Genomic DNA, 19,826 nt, shown 5'->3' with positions numbered 1-19,826 from the left:
TTAAACAATATGGCCTTTTTTATGTCAGATTAGAATGGTCTAATGTGCTGACGCTGCTGCCATCTTCTTTTAGAGCCACCTATGTTTGTGCGTTGCTTGGAGCCCAAAGATGTGGTGAAAGGTTCTGAGACGATGCTGGAGGGCCAAGTCTCTGGCTCTGCTCCATTCAATGTGTCATTTTATAAAAACACAAATATGGTTAGAAACGATAAGAGACACAGGATCACAGTGCAAGACAACCTGGTAGCCCTGCAGGTTCTGGCAGTAGAGGCAGGCGACACCGGCACCTACCAGTGTACTGTCGAGAATGAAGTGGGCAAGGCTACCTGTGACTGTCAAGTAACGCTCAAAGGTCGGTTTAGAAACTACGTCTTTATCTTTAAATCCATTCTTCCTTAACTATCGCCATTCATAGATTTATTTAGTAGAGACTCTGATAACACATTTCTGATTTTTTTGCTTGTAGAACCTCCATTGTTTGTGCGAAAGCTGGAGAACCTTAGTTCACTGGTGGGCAGTGAGGTTTCTCTGCAGTGTTCTCTGAAAGGCTCAGAGCCCATGACCGTGTCCTGGCTGAAAGACGACCATGAGCTCAAAGAGGCTGAAAACATTCAGATTACATATGAGAGCAGGACGGCTCTGCTGCATATTACCAACATACAGGGCAAACATGGTGGCAAATACACCTGCCAGGCTCAGAATCAGGCCGGGAGCCAGAAGTGCTCTGCTGTGTTGACAGTCAAAGGTTGGTTGCAATGCCATTCTTAGTCTATTAGTAGTAAGTGACGTTAGTTTTTAGTCTGTCACCTTTTCCTAGTATATCATGTTGGAGATGCTTTGCTGATTGTTTTGTTTGACATCTCAGAGCCGGCTAAGATCACAGAGGAAGCCAAATCTATCAGTGTGACTCAGGGGGATCCAGCCACGCTAGAGGCGAGGTTCTCAGGCACCAAGCCCCTGAAGGCCACCTGGCTGATGGATGGCAAGGAGCTGAGCTCTGGCCAGAGATATAAAGTCCAGAGCACAGACGCTGGCTCTATACTGAAGATTATTAAAACAGAGAAAAGTGATAGTGGTGAATACACCTTTGAGGTTTCAAATGATGTTGGCCACAGCTCGTGTGAGGCTACGCTCACTATCCTAGGTCAGTTCATAATTTGTACTGTTGAACTTAAAATCTACATTTATTTAGATTTCATATTATGACTTTGAATAGTACCCTCACTACCTTATTTCTTATGTCTATGCTAGATCAAATACTTCCACCGTTGTTTACAAGAAAACTGAAGCAGAAGGAAGGTATCAAAGGATCATTTGCTCATCTGGACTGTCTTGTATCTGGCTCCCTGCCTATAACAATTCAATGGTACAAAGATGAGAAAGAGGTTGTGACTGATGAGAAACACAAATGCACATTCTTTGAAAATGTGGCTTTCCTGGAAATCTCGCGTCTTGATAGTAAAGACAGCGGCAGCTATACCTGCATAGCTAAAAACAAGGCAGGCACTGTCCAGTGTTCTGAAGGCTTGTTTGTCAAAGGTTAGAATACTTTTCTTTCCTCAATATTTTTGAGTAGAGACTACACAAGCATTGCCCGATATTTTGATAAGAAACAGCTCAACCATTGTCATTTCTTCTTACAGAACCACCATGTGTTCTCGAAAAGTATGAATCAATGAATGTTTTGCCTGGATCAAAGGTCCAGTTTATTGTCCTTCTGTCCGGCACACCACCATTGACCATTAAATGGTTTAAAAACAACAAGGAGATTTTATCCAGCGCTGACTGCAATGTGATCAAAGACAGCAGCTCTAGTTCGCTGGAGCTCTTCTTTGCCAAACCCTCAGATTCTGGAGACTATATCTGTGAAATACAGAATGATGTTGGCTCCACTTCATGCCAAGCGGCACTTTTCGTCAAAGGTTATTATCCGTCTTTACTTCTACCTATTAACCTTATAGTGACCAATTTTGCTCCCATCACCTATCTGATGGTTATACCTATCGTTTTGTTCCATAGAGCCTCCTAAATTCACTCGGACCCCCGACCGTGTGTCTGTGGTTCGTCCTGGTCAGAGTAAGGTTTTTGAGTGCCAGGTGACTGGGACTCCTGAGATAGACATCTACTGGTTCAGAGAAGGTTCTGAAATCAGCCCAAGTGAGAGGTACAAGATGGCCTTTGTTAACTCTGTGGCTACTCTGGAGGTCAGTGGGGCCGAAACCAAAGACAGCGGGCTTTACTACTGTGAGGCTCGTAATGAGGCTGGTAGTGAGAGCTGCAGCATGGAACTCAAAGTCAAAGGTTAGTCAAAAGTTGTCATAAGTAGTCAGAAGGTGTGGAACTGGTTAAATAAGAACTTTTAAAGCCTCTGGAAATTTGGCTTGAAATTGTACAAATGCATTTAAGAGAGTGATATGAAGTTGAGTGTCTCATTAAGCATCAACACAAATCTGAGTCAAAATACTGTAAATGTTGATAACTAAGCTACTTCAAAGCACAGCTCATTTTGTTTAGACCATTTCTCCAGGTTGTGTCGAAAAACATTTTGATGCACATCTCCCTGGCTGCTTCTTCTTTAGACGACTATTAAATTAGCGTAATTCTCCAATTCACAAACTTGTTGTACAATATAGACAGTTTACTTCAGTTTCACAATCACAATTTCATTATAGCCAAACAAAATAATTAGTTCAGAAAGCTATAGGCCTACTTTGAGTAAAAACTTGATTACAGCTACTTTTAGATTGTTAATGCTTCAGCATAACTCAATGGAGTTGAACATAGTGAAAATTAGCATCACAACTATCTTCTCTAGTTAGCTATGCTAGTCTGTCTCGACTCACCAGTGCAGAGAGGTTTGGTTTCATATGTTTATTTTGTGGCCAACAATAACAACTGACGTGGATTTTTTGGGGGTAATTGCGTAATAAATGCCCAAGCATAACCATGCTCAATTCACCCCTAATATCAGGAAGGTTTACAAAAACTAGAATAATTTTTAGATGACTACTGTTATGTACTTGAGAACCTACTAGAAATGACATAGTTAGAATATTATTGTGAATTTTGTTTACCAGAGGCTTTAAAACATTTAATTGGATACTGTGTTTTTGTGTCACATGGCGTGTGTCTCTGACTCTTTTCCACACCTACAAGAAACATGGAAACACTGCTTTCAAATATAGAAAATGCAGCAATTCAATTGTTCCCAACTGCAGTCCTCAGGACCCCAAGCTCTGCTGCTTTTCATTCTAGCCATGAAGCTGATTATTAAATCAAGTCGATACTTGAGACCTTGCAAGGGAAAGTCGTCTTGGAGAGAACAATCTTCTCATGAAAGAGAACGCAGAAACTTCCGGACAGTTTGAGATGGACATTCATTCATTTCCCCACCTCTTTCCACTCGTTTTGTACTGTAGACTGCAGTGCTGCTTGGACATGATGCGTCGTTCTCGCAATGAATGTTGGGGTTTTCAATTCGTTCTCTGTGGTCAAATCTCCATCCGATGCTTCCACTGGCAAGTAAACCTCTGGTTGGCAAGTAAACCTCTGGGATCTTTATCCGTCGTTTTTTAATTCTTCTGTTTTGTAATTGTGCTTCGGTGGTTAGATATACCAGTGGCGAACCGTGCCTATCAGAACCGTGCCTTCTATGCGGTAACCCCCCCACATACACACACACACACTATTCATCATTCATCTAGTTTGACAGTTATTGAGAGTTGATTTGAGTTAATGAGTTATTAATTTGAGTTAGTGTGGACCAGTGATGTCACTGGTCCACACTTTAACACTCAATAACTGTCAAATTAAATGACAGACTTCAAAACCGTTTACAGTTTTCTGATATACTACTGATGTTCTAATGATACAAAGCTGGTTGAAAATGGGCAGAGTGTTCCTTTAACAATTAGCTCAATACACAGAAAGACTCCGAAATTACAAGCACAACAAACTCTAAAACCCGCGGACAGGTCCAACACTCCCCCTGCCCACCGACATCAGCTGCCCCAGCCCCCAGCGCCACCAGCAATAAAAAAAAATGTTTTAACTTACCAATGACGTTCACTTGATGACAAAACCCATTGTCTTGAAAAGCAACAAGCAAGCCCTCTAAGCTAGCCTGGAAATGACGAAAATATAGCTTGACAGCTCCAGATTAAATCATTTGAAAAGTACCGCTGCACGTCCATTTCCTCATCACAACCCCATCACAACCCCTCCCTCCTTGTCGTCTGTCTCGTCTCCTGGTTGGCTTGGATTTGCGAATCCCTCGACATATCCCACCCACAACTCAACTAATTGTGATTGGCTAACGCCACAACTAAATTATATTCTGATTGGTTAAGACACCTGTCATCAAAATTGTCATCCTCATGTCATGACTAGAGTCGGTCTTCGTGACAATACCATTTGCCGGTGGAGGCTGGTCCAAATATTTAACCCCATATTGCTGAAACAAAGTGAGTCCAAGCTCGGAACAATTTAGCGACAATATTACTGTTATTTCAGTTAATAAAAACTAATAAATAACAAATACAAATAATCTATTGGGGGGAAATTCTTTTCTTTTCAATTAATTTTTATATTTTTATTTCTTATTTTTAATTCTTGGATATTCAGTGAATACCTAGAAGGCCCTGACGGTTCGCCACTGAAAAACACATCAGAGAGGACACAAGAATGCACAAGAACACAGCTTGTTAAAGAGCCACAGACTGATTTAGGCCTGGGACACCAGGTCTATTAATTAGCTGGTAGGATATAAAACTGTAATAAAGCAGCTCTCTGGGTCCCAAGGGCTGGAGTTGGGAACCACTGCAGTAGTTGTTGATATAGCTGATTATTATAAAATGCATAGAACCGACTTCAGACTTGAGGAACATTTGGATGACCTGTTTTCTCTCATCCCAGAGCCACCATCATTTGTTAGACAGTTGGCCCCGGCTGATGTCGTCAAGGGCTCCAGTGCCTGTTTTGACTGTCAGGTCACTGGAACAGCTCCGTTTGAGATAACATGGCACAAAGACATGAAGGAGATCAAACCCAGTGCCAAGCACAGCTTCTCACAGGTCAATGACACTGTGAGTCTAGAGGTGCAGAAATGTGATGCTGTAGATATGGGTGAATACCAGTGTACAGTCGCTAACGAGGTGGGAAGCTGTAGTTGTAAAACTACGCTAAACATCAAAGGTTAGTTTCATTGAATTGAAAATGTAAATTGCTTATTTATCAATATTTTTCACATTTTCATCACTTGCGGCAACAACTGACCGTTGACATTATTTATTTATTTCATCGGTTTATTGATAGAACCGCCAACAATTATCAAGAGGATTGAGAACACAGCCACTGTTCTGGGCAAATTGGCAGAGTTTCAATGCATTGTGAAAGGTTCTCCCACTCTGTCTGTACAATGGCAAAAAGATGAGAACTGGATATTGGAGGATCCAAAGATCGAGAGGACATTTGAGAACAACATGGCCTCTCTCAGGATTCCTGTCTGTGAGGCGGTTCACAGCGGGAAATACACCTGCCAGGTCATAAACGAGGCAGGACAGGACAAGTGCTTTGCCACCCTCATGGTGCAAGGTATATCTAACATTGATAAATACCAAACATTTTCTATAGTTAGCATTGAGTCGGTGTATGCATTGTGACCAGTCCTATATTGGATGCAAGTATCGAGTAGCAACTTCATGACACTTTGTTTTGCATTGTAGAGCCTCCTCAGATCACAGAGAAACCTGAGGTGATAAAGGTGACAGTTGGAGACCCAGTCAGTCTGGACTGTAAAGTAACGGGTTCTCCTGAGCTCAAGGTGAAATGGATGAAAGGTGGCAAGGAGCTGCAGTCCATCAGGCAGCACAAGCTTAGCTTTGAGAACAACATCAGCAGCCTAAAAATCCAGTCCGCTCAGAGAGAGGACGACGGAGAATATGTGTTTGAGGTGGCGAACCACATCAGTAGCTACACCTGCAAAGTCAAAGTGATCGTATCAGGTCAGTGGTAAAACAAAACATATATAGGATAGATTCCTATGCTCAATATTTTTGGTTGAATACCCATCTAATAATTGTCTTGTTGTTCTTCTGGTAACAGAACAAGTAATTCCCCCAAGCTTCATGAAACCCTTGTCGGAAATGCAGGAGATATTGGGTGCCTTTGTTCAAATGTGTTGCAAAATTTCTGGGTCCCTCCCCATCTCTGTGGAATGGCAGAAAGATGGGAGCAAAATATCTAGCGGTGTAAAACACAAGCTCATTCAGCAAGACAACGCAGTGTCCATAGAAATCGAACAGCTAGAGAGATCTGACGCGGGCTCCTACTCCTGCAAACTGACCAACAAAGCAGGAAGCTGTGAATGCAGCGGATCCCTCAGGGTGAAAGGTTAGAGAATGCTCATTGGTCATATAATCCTCTAGCAGAGGCAGTAGTGAAGATATGACCTATTTAACCCAGTCCATGTTGTTCTCTTCAGAGCCTCCCAGTTTTGTGGTGCCGCCTGAGTCGCAGGCCGCTCTGCCCAACACCACCATACGCTTCAAAGGCACATTTAAAGGAACGGCTCCCTTCACAGTCAAATGGTTCAAAGATGACACGGAACTCATGACTGGGCCCGCATGTTTCACAGGCCTGGAGGGACTCTCTTGCTTCTTAGAGCTGTACTCAGTGGGTATCGCCCACAGTGGAGATTACTCTTGCCAAGTCAGCAACGAGGCTGGCTCTGTACGCTGCAGTGCAGACTTAACCGTCAAAGGTTGGATTTATATCTTTTATATTGATTCTTGCTTGGCCTCCTTCACCTCACATCTGCATCACTGGCAAGAAAACAGTGACTTTGTTGTTGTGAAATTGGGTGTTCAGTGTTCCTGGCTTTTGCAACACTTCCCCTCTTTTTCATCACAGCTTCGTCATCTCTTAAATCACTTTCACCGCCAGAGCTTCTCATCGTAAACTGTTTGTCTTTGTTTGTGTCGCACCTGCTTGTCCACATCCATTCTGCTTGTGCCGCTAATACATTACCATCAGCTCATATCCTCAGCTCATCTCTTCAGCTTACAATCTGTACCCATTTGTTAAATGTCCCACATGCTTCTCATAGTTAATATGTTTATATTTTGGCTTTCCAGAACCACCTGAGTTTGTGCTGAAACTCACAGCCGCTAAGTTTGTCAAACGTGGTGAGCCACTCCGCCTGGAGTGCAAAGTCAATGGCACAGCTCCTCTGAAAATGACCTGGTACAAACATGAGACTAAGGTCATGGACGGGAGCAACTACAGGACATCATTTGTTGACTCTGTAGCAGTCCTGGAACTGCTCGCCACCAGCTTTGATGATGACGGAGTTTACACCTGCGAGGCACAGAACGATGCTGGCAGTGTCAGCTGCAGCACCACGCTTACCGTTAAAGGTCAGCATTTAGTGACTGCACAGTCATCAGAGTTACAAAGAGAAATTACACTGGTTTCATGATGGCTTCTTTGTCCTGTGTGCCTCTAAACAGTTTTCCGATCTTTTTGTAGACCCGCCATCTTTCGTCAAAGTTCCCCAGCCCGTCGAAGGGCTTAAGGGTAAGGACGTGAGTCTATACTGTGAGATGAGCGGTACAGCTCCTTTCCAGGTCACCTGGTTCAAAGACAGGAAGCCTCTGATGGAGAGCAGGAAGTATAAGATGGTGAGCGAGGGCAGCTCGGCTACGCTGCATTTGATTGGGATAGAGCCCTTGGATGCCGGCGAGTATGAGTGCAAAGGGTCTAACAGTGTAGGAAGTGAAACCTGCCAGACATCAGTTAAACTCAGAGGTCAGTAGAAATGCGATGATCTCAAATGAAAATCATTGTTAGATTTGCGGATGACTTTGTCACCTTGCTGACTTTGCCTTTTGCGTTGTTTTTTCCTCTCTTCAGAGCCACCATCGTTTGTGAAGAAACTGTCAAACATGACAGTGATATTGGGGCAGGAGGTGACCCTTGTGGCCACTGTTAAAGGCTCTGAACCCATTACTGTGTCCTGGGTTCAGGACAAGGATCACATTCTCAGGGACGGTGACAACAGGAAAATCACCTTTGAGAACGACCAGGTCACTCTTAAAGTCTTTAAGGTTGATGCCACCACGGCGGGCAAATACACCTGCCAGCTCAAAAATGATGCTGGGAATGTGGAATGTTTTGCTAACTTGACTGTTCTAGGTTTGTAACCATGTAATTATCTTTCTCTTGCAGTTCTTTGTTTTTCTTCTCCTCCAGGTTTCATGAGATGTTCTTTCTGCCCTTCTCTCTTGATTTTCAGAACCCGCTAAGATAGTGGATAAGCCCGATGCACTGAGTGTGACGGCAGGCGATATCGCCGCCCTAGAGGTCAAAGTGTGTGGAACCCCGGAGCTCGTACCTAAATGGTTCAAGGACGGTATTGAGCTGGCCTCAGGGAGGAAATACAAAATCTCCTTCTCTAAGATGATATCCAGCCTGAAGGTGCTCTCAGCAGAGAGGATAGACACTGGAGAATACACATTTGAGGTTAAAAATGAGGTTGGAAGGGACCTGAGTAAAATAAACCTCACTGTCCTAGGTTGGTGTCTACTTCCTACCTGTAATTTGATGACAGCATAACCATATTTATGTTTGTATCTGTCTTCCATAATGCACTCGTTACTACTGCTTTCCCTCCCAAACAGATAAGATCGTACCTCCGACATTCTCAAGGAAATTGAAGGATTGTAATTCTATTGTTGGAAATGCTGGAGAAATGGAATGCAAAGTGTCTGGCTCCCCGCCTTTCACTATCTCATGGTACCACGATGGGGAGGAGGTGCAGAGTGGCCTGAATTATGAGATTGCATTCAGTGACAACAACTGCACACTGAAGGTGCCCACTCTTAAGTTGTCAGACTCTGGAGTGTATAAATGCAAAGCCGTCAACAAGGCTGGATCCAGTGAAACCAGCGCCTCTTTCATTGTGAAAGGTCAGTATAGTAACTATGGAGAATGCATGTTGTCGGTGTGGGCCGGGCGGTGACTGTTGTTAGTGTCAGGGTTCCCACGGGTCATGAAAGTGTTTGAAAGTTTGTGAATTTGAGAGAAAAAATCAAGACGAAAGTTTTTGAAAATAGACATAATAGATAGGGTCATTGAACTTGCTTGAATTTATATATTTTGTGCAAGAATAGAAAGTTATTTTGATATGTTGAATGTTCACACATTCAAGCTTCTCGTTATTTGTTGTCTGTGAGCTTCTGTAAAGCCTGCTAGTTCTCATTATAAAAATACTCAGTGTTGTAACAGTAATTTACCTTGATCCGTGTCTCAAACTATGCCGTGTTGGGTCCTTGAGTTTGAGGGAATTGGGCCTGGAAAGTCCTTGAATAGTCCATGAATTGGATGTGAAGGTGTGGGAACCCTGTAGTGTTATCAGTGACTTGCTAAGTTTTTTTTTTAGCTTGTTTTGTTACTGCAATCAGTTGGTTCGTAGCCATGAAACTGGTCCAATATGCTGAAAGCCCCTACTCTTCTGTTTGTACCTAGAACCACCATCTTTCGTGGTGCAGCCTCAGCCTGTGGAAGCTATGCCAGGCAGTAAAGTGACTTTCTCAGCCATGGTGAAAGGCAGTGCCCCTCTCAAACTGAAGTGGTTCAGAGGAACCAAGGAGATTGTGCCTGGAAGAGGCTGTGACATTGCCCTGAAGGATAACCAAGCTATTCTGGAGCTCTTCAGCGTGGATAAATCCCACGCCGGAGAGTACACATGCCAGATCATTAACGATGCAGGGACGGAAAGCTGCCCCGTTAACCTGACCGTCAAAGGTTAGTTTAATATTAAACAATAATTTCCCATAATCTCCATAGTTCCCCAAACTGTAATTTTCCCTTTATAATGTCCCTGCTCTAATGTAAACTAATAACACATTCTCATTCCCAGGGCGTCAAATTTCGCCGATTTTGTCACGACCCCTTGGCATCACTTTTTAATGCACTTTGCGATGCCACAAGATAATGGCCAACAACTTGTGTTAAGGTTATTTTTAGGCACCTAAAACAACTTGGATAAGGTTACGTTAGGAAGTTAGAGTTTGGGTTAGGGTTAAATAAGAAAAATGTTAAATGTGACTTACGGTTGAAATATAGACTTTGAACATGCTGGCAATGGACCCCCGCTCTCCGGCGTCAAAGGCAAGTCTATTGCATATGCCCATCTGCCACCCCCGACCACGATGCCCTTACTGACCGTTTTATTTAATTGTCACACTCGTGTGACATCTATTTCAGAATGGATGGTGGGAGCAGTTGCTCTGAGCATCTAATGATGATAGCGATGGGTTGACATTGGAGTTAGTTGAAAGCCGGGTGTGCCTCATACAGACGGTAAAGGACAGCTTGTACCTGAGGATCAGACGCCGCGGGCCGTGACAAAGTTCAGGAATTTGGCGCCCTGCGAATGTGGATGGCCCTGGAACTAATTGATGTCTTTGGTTATGTCACTCAGAGCCGGCACACTTCTCTAAGAAGCTGAAGGATGTTTCGGTTGAGAAGGGCAAACCGTTGACGCTAGAGAGCACATACACCGGAAGCCCTAAGATCACGGTGAACTGGTACAAAGACGGCCAGCAGATCTTTGCTTCTTATAAGTACAACATCACCACGACGGAAAGCTCCTGTATCTTGGAGTGTCTGATCACTGATGACAAGGAGGCCGGTGGGAAGTACTGTTGTGAAGTGTCCAATGATGCTGGAAAGGACAGCTGTGAGGCAGTTGTGTCCATCCTAGGTCAGTTTACCTTCTTTTATCTGATAACAAATGAGTGGATTGTGTCTGTATTTTGTTTATTGTGTGAGCTAGCTAACACCTTTAGCTTAGTTGACCTGATGTACATGTGATTACTTGAAATGGCCTTTTCCTATGGTTTGTCTGAACGGTGCGTATCTGCCGCTGCAGAACAACCCTATTTCATTGAGACTTTGGAACCCATGGAGGTCACCGCGGGAGATGCGGTGTGTCTGAAGTGCCAGGTGGCCGGCACGCCCGAGATCAAGGTGTCTTGGTTCAAAGCCGATGGCAAAGTGAGGTCTGGCCCCACCTGTAAGCTAGAGTACAGTAAAGGTGTTGCCTGTCTGAAGCTCAGCAAAGCCTCCAAGGCCGACATCGGGGAGTACACCTGCAAGGCGGAGAACCAGATCGGATTGGCCTCCTCTACCTGCAGGCTTAGTGTCCAAGGTGATCTTCTGTTCCTAAGCCTCCGAACTTTAGCATCTCAAAAATATCTCTCCATCATCATCTAATCTCTCCATCACACCATCTTCACGCTTACTAACCTGCCTCCAGGCACTTCTCCACCTCCATATAAAGGAGATCATCGCTAGAATTTTAAAGAAAATTTTAGACAAAAATAAAGGGACAGTTCGAAATAAATAAAGGAATTTAGGTAAAATGTTAATTTTTACAACATTTACTCCGGGATCAATGAAAGTGGTAGACTACTCCATCTCTGGAAGTCAGTTTTTGTCTTTGAGATAATAAGGGGCTCAAAGTTAGCCGAGATGATCCGTTACTGTAGGTAATTTACGGGTAACCTTAATGCCAAGATAAAACAAAATTTACTACATTTAAATAGCAAGTCAAGTAATCTGCCTCAATCAAAGGATAAGAAACTTTTTTGATTGAGAGAATTATATTTGACCAAATTCCAACATTTACAATTATTGTTTAAAAATATTGTCTACAAAATATGGAAGTAGCTGGTTATCAGCTAAAATTAGAGCTGCAACGATTAGTTGATTGATCGATGAGTCGATGGACAGAAAATGAATCGCTAGGTAGTAGCTTAGACTACTTTTTAAGAAAAAAATACTAAAATTCTCTTGTTCCAGCTTCTTAAATGTGAATATTTTCTGGTTTATTTAGTCTTCTATGACAGTCAACTGTTTATCTTTGGGTTGTGGATTGTTGGTCAGGACAAAAAGAAGACATTTAAGGACATCGTCTTGGGCTTTGGGGGAAATGATTGACATTTTATAGACCAAACAACTAATCGATTAGTCATGAAAATAATGGACAGATTAATCAATCATAATCATTAGTTGCAGGTTACAGCCCTAGCTAAAATCCTGACATTCACTGTCAAACCTTGCTGTTCCAGAGGCGAAAACGCCGCCATCCTTCCCTAAGAAAATCAGCAGTCTGCAGCAGACTGAGGGCCAGCCGGTGCGGTTCGAATGCCGTGTGGCCGGCTCCTCGCCCATGGAGGTGTCTTGGCTGAAGGACGGAGAGCCTGTGAGGCAGGGGGGAGACTTCTCCATGTCGTATGATGACAACACAGCCATGCTGCAGATCGGCTGTGGCCAGATGAGGCACTCTGGAGAGTACGCCTGCGTCGCCACCAACAGCGTGGGAACGGCCTCCTGCAGAGCCAAACTCACTCTTCAAGGTCTGTCTTACAATACCCAGAAGCGTCTGTCTGAGTTTGTAAGAGATATAAAGACGTTTTGATGGTTTACTGTGAGAGATCTGTCTGTCTGTCTCTCTGTTTTCTTTACAAGTCTTTTTTTTCAAAAGGTTCTTTTGGTTGATATAACACACTAATGGGTCTATCTTGGTTCATTTACGAAATACAGCGGACACTTTTGTGTGTCATGTAATAACATGTAATAAGTCTTATTTCAAAAAAGTATGGCTAATTAAAATAGTTACAGTGGCATTTTATGTAAGAGGCTTAGTAAAGTTTCTCATCACACAGATACCCAAATGTTTGTGTCACAATGTCTTGGTGGCTGTAAACACCTGTTTAAATACTTCATTCTAAAAGGTTTGTTGTTTAATTTCCCTCCCACTCTTCCATGGACCCCACAGAGCCCAGATACGCCCCCATCTTTGACACAAAGTTGTCACCAAAGGAAGTGACAGTGGGCGACAGCATCGAGCTGGAGTGTCACATGACCGGCTCTGCCCCCATTAAAGTCACATGGTCCAAAGACCATAAAGATATCCGCTCTGGGGGTAACTATAAGATGAGCTGTGTGGAAAACACACCCCAGCTGACCATTCTGAAGGCAGATAAAGCCGACACGGGACGATACTTCTGCCATGCCTCTAACGACATGGGCAAGGACTCTTGCTCCTCAGATATCACTGTCAAAGGTATTTCACCTGCTCTTCCTGTACTCACTTTCCTGTCAAAGGTATTTCATCTGCACTTCCTGTACTCATTTTCTTGGCCAATCTTTTCTCCATCCTCTTGTGGGCGGTCTTTGTGTAGTGACTTCAATCTCCTCTCTCTAAAGCAATATCCGGTTATTCTGATTTTGACCTCCATGAAAACCAGATTATAATCTGCTGACCAAAACCAAGATGGGCCCGTTTGTACCGTTCACATTTTTTCTTCCCATTGATTTGCATGTAAACTGACATTGAACACGTTGGTGAACAGATTCAACACGAGGGCCTGCTTTATGACAACAAAGGATCCTGGGTCCGTCCTCTTTTTGCATTGCTATTCAAAGTGTTTTAACACAAGGTCATTCTGAACAATTAAACAAGGCAAGCAACTACGTAGTAGGCATAAGAAAAATAAATAGGGGCAAAATTATAGCAAAAAAAGTAGAAGTAAAGTAAGAATACGAGTATGTTATATTACAAATGCAACGTGTGGAAGTGCCGATAGACATATGTGTGTACAATACATTTTTGGAGTTCAAGATTCAAGATTTAAGAGTTTTGTTTTTTCTTGGTTTACACTAAAATTACAGTACTGTAATATCTAAAAATAAAAGTACTTAGTATTCCTCTGCTGGTGAGAAGAGAAATAGTCCATCTATCAACAAAAATGCTGTTTGTTAATGTCATGAAAATCACAGCAACAGAATCTGCCGTTGAATCTGTTCACCAACATGTTCAATGTCAATTTCCACTCAAATGAATGGAAAGAACATACTGTATCTGAACGTTACAAACTGGTCCAGCTGCATATGATCTTGGTGAGGAGATTATATTCTGCTTTTCATGGCGGCCAAGAGCAGAATAATTTCCATGTTAAAAATCAAGAGGAATGTTGCTATAATATAATCTCCTTTCTTTCCATTTTCAGAGCGTAAAAACCCTCCAGTCTTCACCAAAAAGCCCTCAGAGCACATCGAGGACATGGAGGGCAAGCTGGTGAAGATCGAGGGCCGAGTGACCGGCTCGCAGCCCATGGCGGTCAGCTGGTTTAAGGAGGGCACAGAGATCCACAGCTCTGAGAAATATGACATCAGCTTTAAGAGCAACGTGGCCGTGCTGTGCATCAAGAGCAGCCAGCTGGCCGACAGCGGCAGGTACTCCTGCCAGGCTGCCAACGAGGCCGGGAGAGCAACCTGCGACGTCTCAGTGGGCATCGGTGGTACGTTTCACTTACCTTTTGTCTTTTTTGCTGTGATGTCTCAGTGGGCATCTGTGGTACATTTCACTTACATTTAGTTTTTATTATCATCTGTGGTCCGCTTCACTTACCTTGTTATTCACTGTGATGATGTCTCAGTGAGCATCTGTGGTACATTTCACTTTTGTTTTTCAGTGGGCATCTGTGGTACGTTTCACTTTTTGTTTTTTATTGAATTTTCATATATATCATACAGTATACACATCTGTGGTATGTTTCACTTACCTTATTTATTGACTTTTCACATATCATATACACGTTGTCTTATCTTTTTATCTTTTATCAGCGTTTTATTCTCTTCATCTGTGTTTTATCATCTTTTTATCATCTTTCTATTGTCTTTTTACATCTTTTATCTTTTAACTTACCTATCTTAATTGTATCTTACTTTTTATTCTGTTATTTATTTTTATTTCTTTATTAATTTGAGTTTTTATTTTGGTTTTCATCCTACGAGTATACCACACAAGCTGTTGGGCGACCATTGCCCAACCGCTTATTTAAGAATGGTCAAAGGTCATAAATCGCTGGTGCAGTTTTGTTTTTTATTGAATTTTCATATACAGTATATAATATACTAGTGTTGGAGTACTCGAGACTGGTCTCAAGACCACATTTTGATGGTCTCGGTCTCGTCTCGGACTCGCCTTCCATCGGTCTCGGTCTCGGGCAAGCCGGACTTGGGATTTTATTTCAAGACCAGCCGAGACCACAACTGCAGTGACATCATTACTTGCCTGGGTATATTTTTTTTACTGTGATTGGGTATAAAATTCCCAACTTCAATCGCAACCAATAACCTTGCCTGTTGAAAGCTTCTAACGCTGTAGCCACTCCCCTCACGTTCATGCACAAAGGAAGACAACACAGGTCAACCAGGTAGCTCGAGAGATGTCGTACATCATAATTTAGCAGCAGGAAGGTGTTTTTATGCTTCATTCTGTTCACTGTGTTGAGCCTTTCTGAAGGTCAGTGATATGGAATTAAAGTGTTTCAGATCAAAGGATTGCACTCTGTCACTGAGTATATACTGTACAGCCATTTATATTTTACTATAATTCCTAAATAATGATTTATTTCATTGTTAGCAGAGCAATGGTGTAAAGGTTAAATGGTTACATTGCGTGTAAATGGTCTTGAAAATGGTCTCTGGTCATTTGTCTGGTCTTGGTCTTGGTCTCGGTCGCGCCCACCCTCGGTCTTGGTCTTGTCTCGATCTCGCCTCCCCTCGGTCTTGGTCTTGTCTCGGTCTCGGGTTAGGTGGTCTCGACTCCAAGACTATCATATACACATCTGTGGTACATTTCACTTACCTTATTTATTGAATTTTCACATAGATCATAATATACACGTCTTATCTTTTGTCAGCATTTTATTCTCTTCATCTGCATTTTATCATCTTTTTATCATCTTTCTATTGTCTTTTTACATCTTTTATCTTTTAACTTACCTATCTTAATTGTATCTTACTTATCTTATTCTGTTATTTATATTTATTTAATTATAAAATGTATTATTTTTTATTAATAAATAAAAATGTATTAAAAATATTAATATAAATATAAATATTTTTTTCATCCTATGAGTATACCACACAAGCTGTTGGCCGACCATTGCCCAACCGCTTATGTAAGAACAGTCAAAGGTCATAAATCAGTGGTGCAGTGGTAGCGCTGTCGCCTCAGAGCTAGAAGGTCCTGGGTTCGATTCCTGACTGGGATGCTGAAGGGTGTCAAAGGGCGTGTTATTAGGAAGCGTAGAGAGGGGAGGGTCTGCCTAATTCCAGATTCTGAACTGGCATTTGATCAGTTGTCTCATATTTTTAACCATTTTTAACTTACTGAGAAACATGCCCCCTACAATCATTTTAGAGTGAACAATAATTTTAGAGTGAAAATTCTAGGGCTGTCCCCGAATTTGGCTGTTCAATACGATTTTTTTTTTTTTCTGTCTTTCTTTTTTAAGAATACTATCTGGCAATCAGAAAATCGATTGGCATGAGCTTGTGTGATCTGTTTTTTAATTGGGACTAATAGGCTGATGCTTATACCAAAATAGGCTATAAATCACAATCTATTGGGAGAAACCAAGAATTTCTATGTAAAATCAGATATTAAGCACCCCCATATAGCGGAATGGAATGATCCTTGTTTAGCCACAATTTGTGACTATTCAACGGAGATTGGCAGTTGAATCAGCCTCCTTCGAACGAATCGTAGAGTATTTGGAGTCACTCCTAGAAAATTTGTTCCACTCCCTGGTTCTCAGCAGAGCTTGTCCTGGTCAAAACCCAGATTTACTGCAGACCGGTTGCATTTCAGGTAGCATTAATGATCAGAAAAGGTAAATCAGATCATTACTTGTCTTCTCTTGTGAGCCCACAAGGAAATGCAGCCAGCTTTTGGGAAACTGAATTCAACCTTACCTTTTTGTTAATAGATTTTCATTCAGACCTGTAAGCCACATTCAAGTTTTTAATGCACTTATATAACTAATCACTAATAAGGCAAAAGGGTAAAAGTGAGTCCTTCCTTTTGGGGGATTCTCTATCCTATAGACAGAGCAGATGTCCTCCTCTCTAACCACAAGAAGAGGGTCATCTTACCACAGAGTCATTACGCCAAAATTAGTTGCCATGCTATTTGTGAATAAAGCTTGCTTGTCAAATTTTACCCACTGGTCCCTCATGATTGAAATATATTTATGTATGTATAAGCATGGGAACAAGAACGTACATAGAAGAATGTACAAGAAAATACATAATGTCTATATTATATGTATAAACAAGCCTAACCTGTTGGGCACATACATGATACAGACTACCTTTTGTGCACTCATACAAGTTGAGGCGAGGAAAGGCATTCATTTATTTAAAGTGACTACTGTCAGCCTGACAGCTGAAGGAAAGAAGGACTTGGAGTACTGATTCATTTTCCTGGGGGGCACATAGTAGTGCCAGTATAGGTATTCATACTCTGCAGTGCGTGTATTGATTTTTTTTAATTCTTTTGGGCATTTGACTAGGCAACAGGCTTTCATTTCAGACCCATGTGGAACACCTTACCAAAAGGCTTAGGGGAAAGATTGGTTCAATCAATCAATCAATCAGTTTAATACATGTCCCAGAAGGGCACTTTGGTTTACATCAGGCAGTAGTGGTTATTACAACATCATTACTAGTTTGAAAGTAGTAATAAAGGCACACTTCAGAATTATAGTAACATTATTACTAGTTTGAAAAGTAATAAAGGCACACTTCAATATTATACAATACATATACATTTGTTGCAATATGTACAGATTCCAAAAGACCATCTGCTCCCTTCTTGTACAGAAACAAGTGTTTTTTTCTAGCTTCAATAGGAAGATCATTGAGCAGTCCACAGTAATCTGTTTTTGACTATGGTGATTTTGTGTACATGCATGCTTCGCCTACTATGTTGAAGCCTCTTGATGCAGTCATTCTTAGTGCTCTGCGTTTCATCACAGGTGATGGGTTTCTCACTCATCGTTGTGTCTTTTATAAAAAAAAGTGGGTTGGCCCTCCCTTGTCATTCGAAGAGAGCAACATTGTCTTTTATTTATTTATAAAGCCTTACAGTGTATGTGGCAAGCTCCCACTGTATTTGTCTTCACTTCTGAGTTTCGGGTGCAACAGGATATCGTACACGTTCGCGGATATACATACTATACTTTCTTTACCGCAGAAGCCAAGAAGTCTCCGGTGTTTGACGTCCCTCTCAAACCGGTGAGTGTGGATGAGGGGGAGAGGCTGAGCCTGAAGTGCCATGTGCAAGGCTCTCCTCCTCTGAAGGTCCAGTGGATGAAGGACAGGAAGGACCTGACCTCCGGTGGGAACACCAGGATCACCTTCTCTGAGGGGACTGCCTGCCTGGAGATCAGCCAGGCGTCCCGGCATGATGCAGGCGATTTCCTCTGCAAGGCCTCCAATGATGCCGGCACTGAGTTCTGCAAAACCAAAGTCACTGTGAAGGGTCAGTCTCAAGTCTTGAGGCACAAGTCTCAAGTCAAGTCAGGACAAATCAAGAGTCTATTATCAATTTAAATATCTTAAAGAAAACTAAATATCTTTACTAATATACTTTTGAATGCAATATGTTTAGGTTAATAGGATAAAAACTTGGTTTAGAGCATCATACGTTTGATTTATATAATCAATTTCAACTTCAATAAATGCAATCAATCGATCCAAATTCGGAAAACACACTTTCAATTCAGTCATCTGCTGGAACAAATCTCATCACTTTCAATCTAAGTCATTTACACAAACAATAGATCTCAAGTCAAGCCTTTTCAAGTCATCAAAGTACAAGTCAGAGTCAAGTCCTGAGTCACCAGAACCCAAGTCAAGTCGAGTCTCGTGTCTCTTTTTCATGCATGAAGTCAAGTCAAGCAATTACAATAGTGACTCGAGTCTGACTTGAGTCCCCTCTTGATATTAATAGTGCCCCATGTGTTGCAGAGCGACCAGGAGCTGCTCCTGCTCCCACCGAAGCTCCTGCAGCTGCTCCGGCTAAGAAACTGGACAACCTGTTCTTCATCGAGGAGCCCAGGACCGCCCATGCAACTGAGAGTGAGTAGATACAGTTCACAGAGCCCAGGACCGCCCACTCCACCGAGAGTGAGTACAGACAGTTCACAGACCCCAGGACCACCCACTCCACCAAGAGTGAGTACAGACAGTTCACAGACCCCAGGACCGCCCACTCCACCAAGAGTGAGTACAAACAGTTCACAGAGCCCAGGACCGCCCACTCCACCAAGAGTGAGTACAGACAGTTCACAGACCCCAGGACCGCCTACTCCACCAAGAGTGAGTACAAACAGTTCACAGAGCCCAGGACCGCCCACTCCACCGAGAGTGAGTACAGACAAACTGTCTGTCGAACACAACTCTGTTGGGGACTTTTTCACAGGACAGTTGGAGCCATCTGGGCCTTGGAGCCACCGGGTGAAACTGGAACGCATGGTTTGTTCCTGTGGCTCGGGAAATGGCACAAACAACAAAAGGATTCAAATGTCAAAGAATATATCTTAGAATGGGTCCAAGGTCCAACAGATACACATTTAGAAAGAAATGAGCAGCAAGTGTACAGAATTACGCATTAACGCTCTGTATGTGTGCTCTGTAGGCTATCCATCACTGTTTTGTTGCTGTTGCACTGTCAAGCGTAACGTTAGCCTATTGTGGAACCGCACATATTGACTTTCATAATTCTTGCATTAAGATTATTCTTAACCATGAAGAACTAGGCTATAGCAATCCTATAATACACTTTAGAAGGAACCTTTGACCCACTAATCCTATTCATACGCTTTAAAAATGTAAAGCGGAGTTTCTCAGCTTTTTCAGTGGTTTCAGTGGTTTGGACATTCAGAGGCTCTGTAGTGAACGTG

The 19,826-nt window shown here is 42.4% G+C and overlaps 1 protein-coding gene across 1 annotated transcript in view; it reads left to right on the top strand.

The window, feature by feature from the left end:
• The window catches only part of LOC310777840 (titin-like), a gene marked incomplete at both ends in the record, with an annotated part of 108,377 nt that overhangs the window by 81,496 nt on the left and 7,055 nt on the right, over positions 1-19,826 (top strand). The window contains 24 exons of the mRNA XM_083638190.1: positions 74-352; positions 467-745; positions 866-1,144; positions 1,252-1,539; positions 1,644-1,922; positions 2,020-2,301; positions 4,915-5,193; positions 5,314-5,592; positions 5,724-6,002; positions 6,103-6,390; positions 6,482-6,760; positions 7,134-7,415; positions 7,528-7,806; positions 7,912-8,193; positions 8,294-8,572; positions 8,679-8,966; positions 9,526-9,804; positions 10,484-10,765; positions 10,934-11,212; positions 12,135-12,422; positions 12,845-13,132; positions 14,079-14,369; positions 18,116-18,403; positions 18,892-19,002. Of these exons, the coding sequence (XP_083494316.1) occupies positions 74-352; positions 467-745; positions 866-1,144; positions 1,252-1,539; positions 1,644-1,922; positions 2,020-2,301; positions 4,915-5,193; positions 5,314-5,592; positions 5,724-6,002; positions 6,103-6,390; positions 6,482-6,760; positions 7,134-7,415; positions 7,528-7,806; positions 7,912-8,193; positions 8,294-8,572; positions 8,679-8,966; positions 9,526-9,804; positions 10,484-10,765; positions 10,934-11,212; positions 12,135-12,422; positions 12,845-13,132; positions 14,079-14,369; positions 18,116-18,403; positions 18,892-19,002 (6,606 nt within the window). The remainder of the gene's footprint in view (positions 1-73; positions 353-466; positions 746-865; positions 1,145-1,251; positions 1,540-1,643; positions 1,923-2,019; positions 2,302-4,914; positions 5,194-5,313; positions 5,593-5,723; positions 6,003-6,102; positions 6,391-6,481; positions 6,761-7,133; positions 7,416-7,527; positions 7,807-7,911; positions 8,194-8,293; positions 8,573-8,678; positions 8,967-9,525; positions 9,805-10,483; positions 10,766-10,933; positions 11,213-12,134; positions 12,423-12,844; positions 13,133-14,078; positions 14,370-18,115; positions 18,404-18,891; positions 19,003-19,826) is intronic.

This window comes from Poromitra crassiceps, assembly GCF_964638095.1.
Source record: "Poromitra crassiceps genome assembly, chromosome: 6".
In the NCBI taxonomy this organism is placed as follows: Eukaryota; Metazoa; Chordata; class Actinopteri; order Beryciformes; family Melamphaidae; genus Poromitra; species Poromitra crassiceps.
Note: the sequence above shows the minus strand (reverse complement) of the source record. Positions and strands in the feature narration are given on the sequence as shown.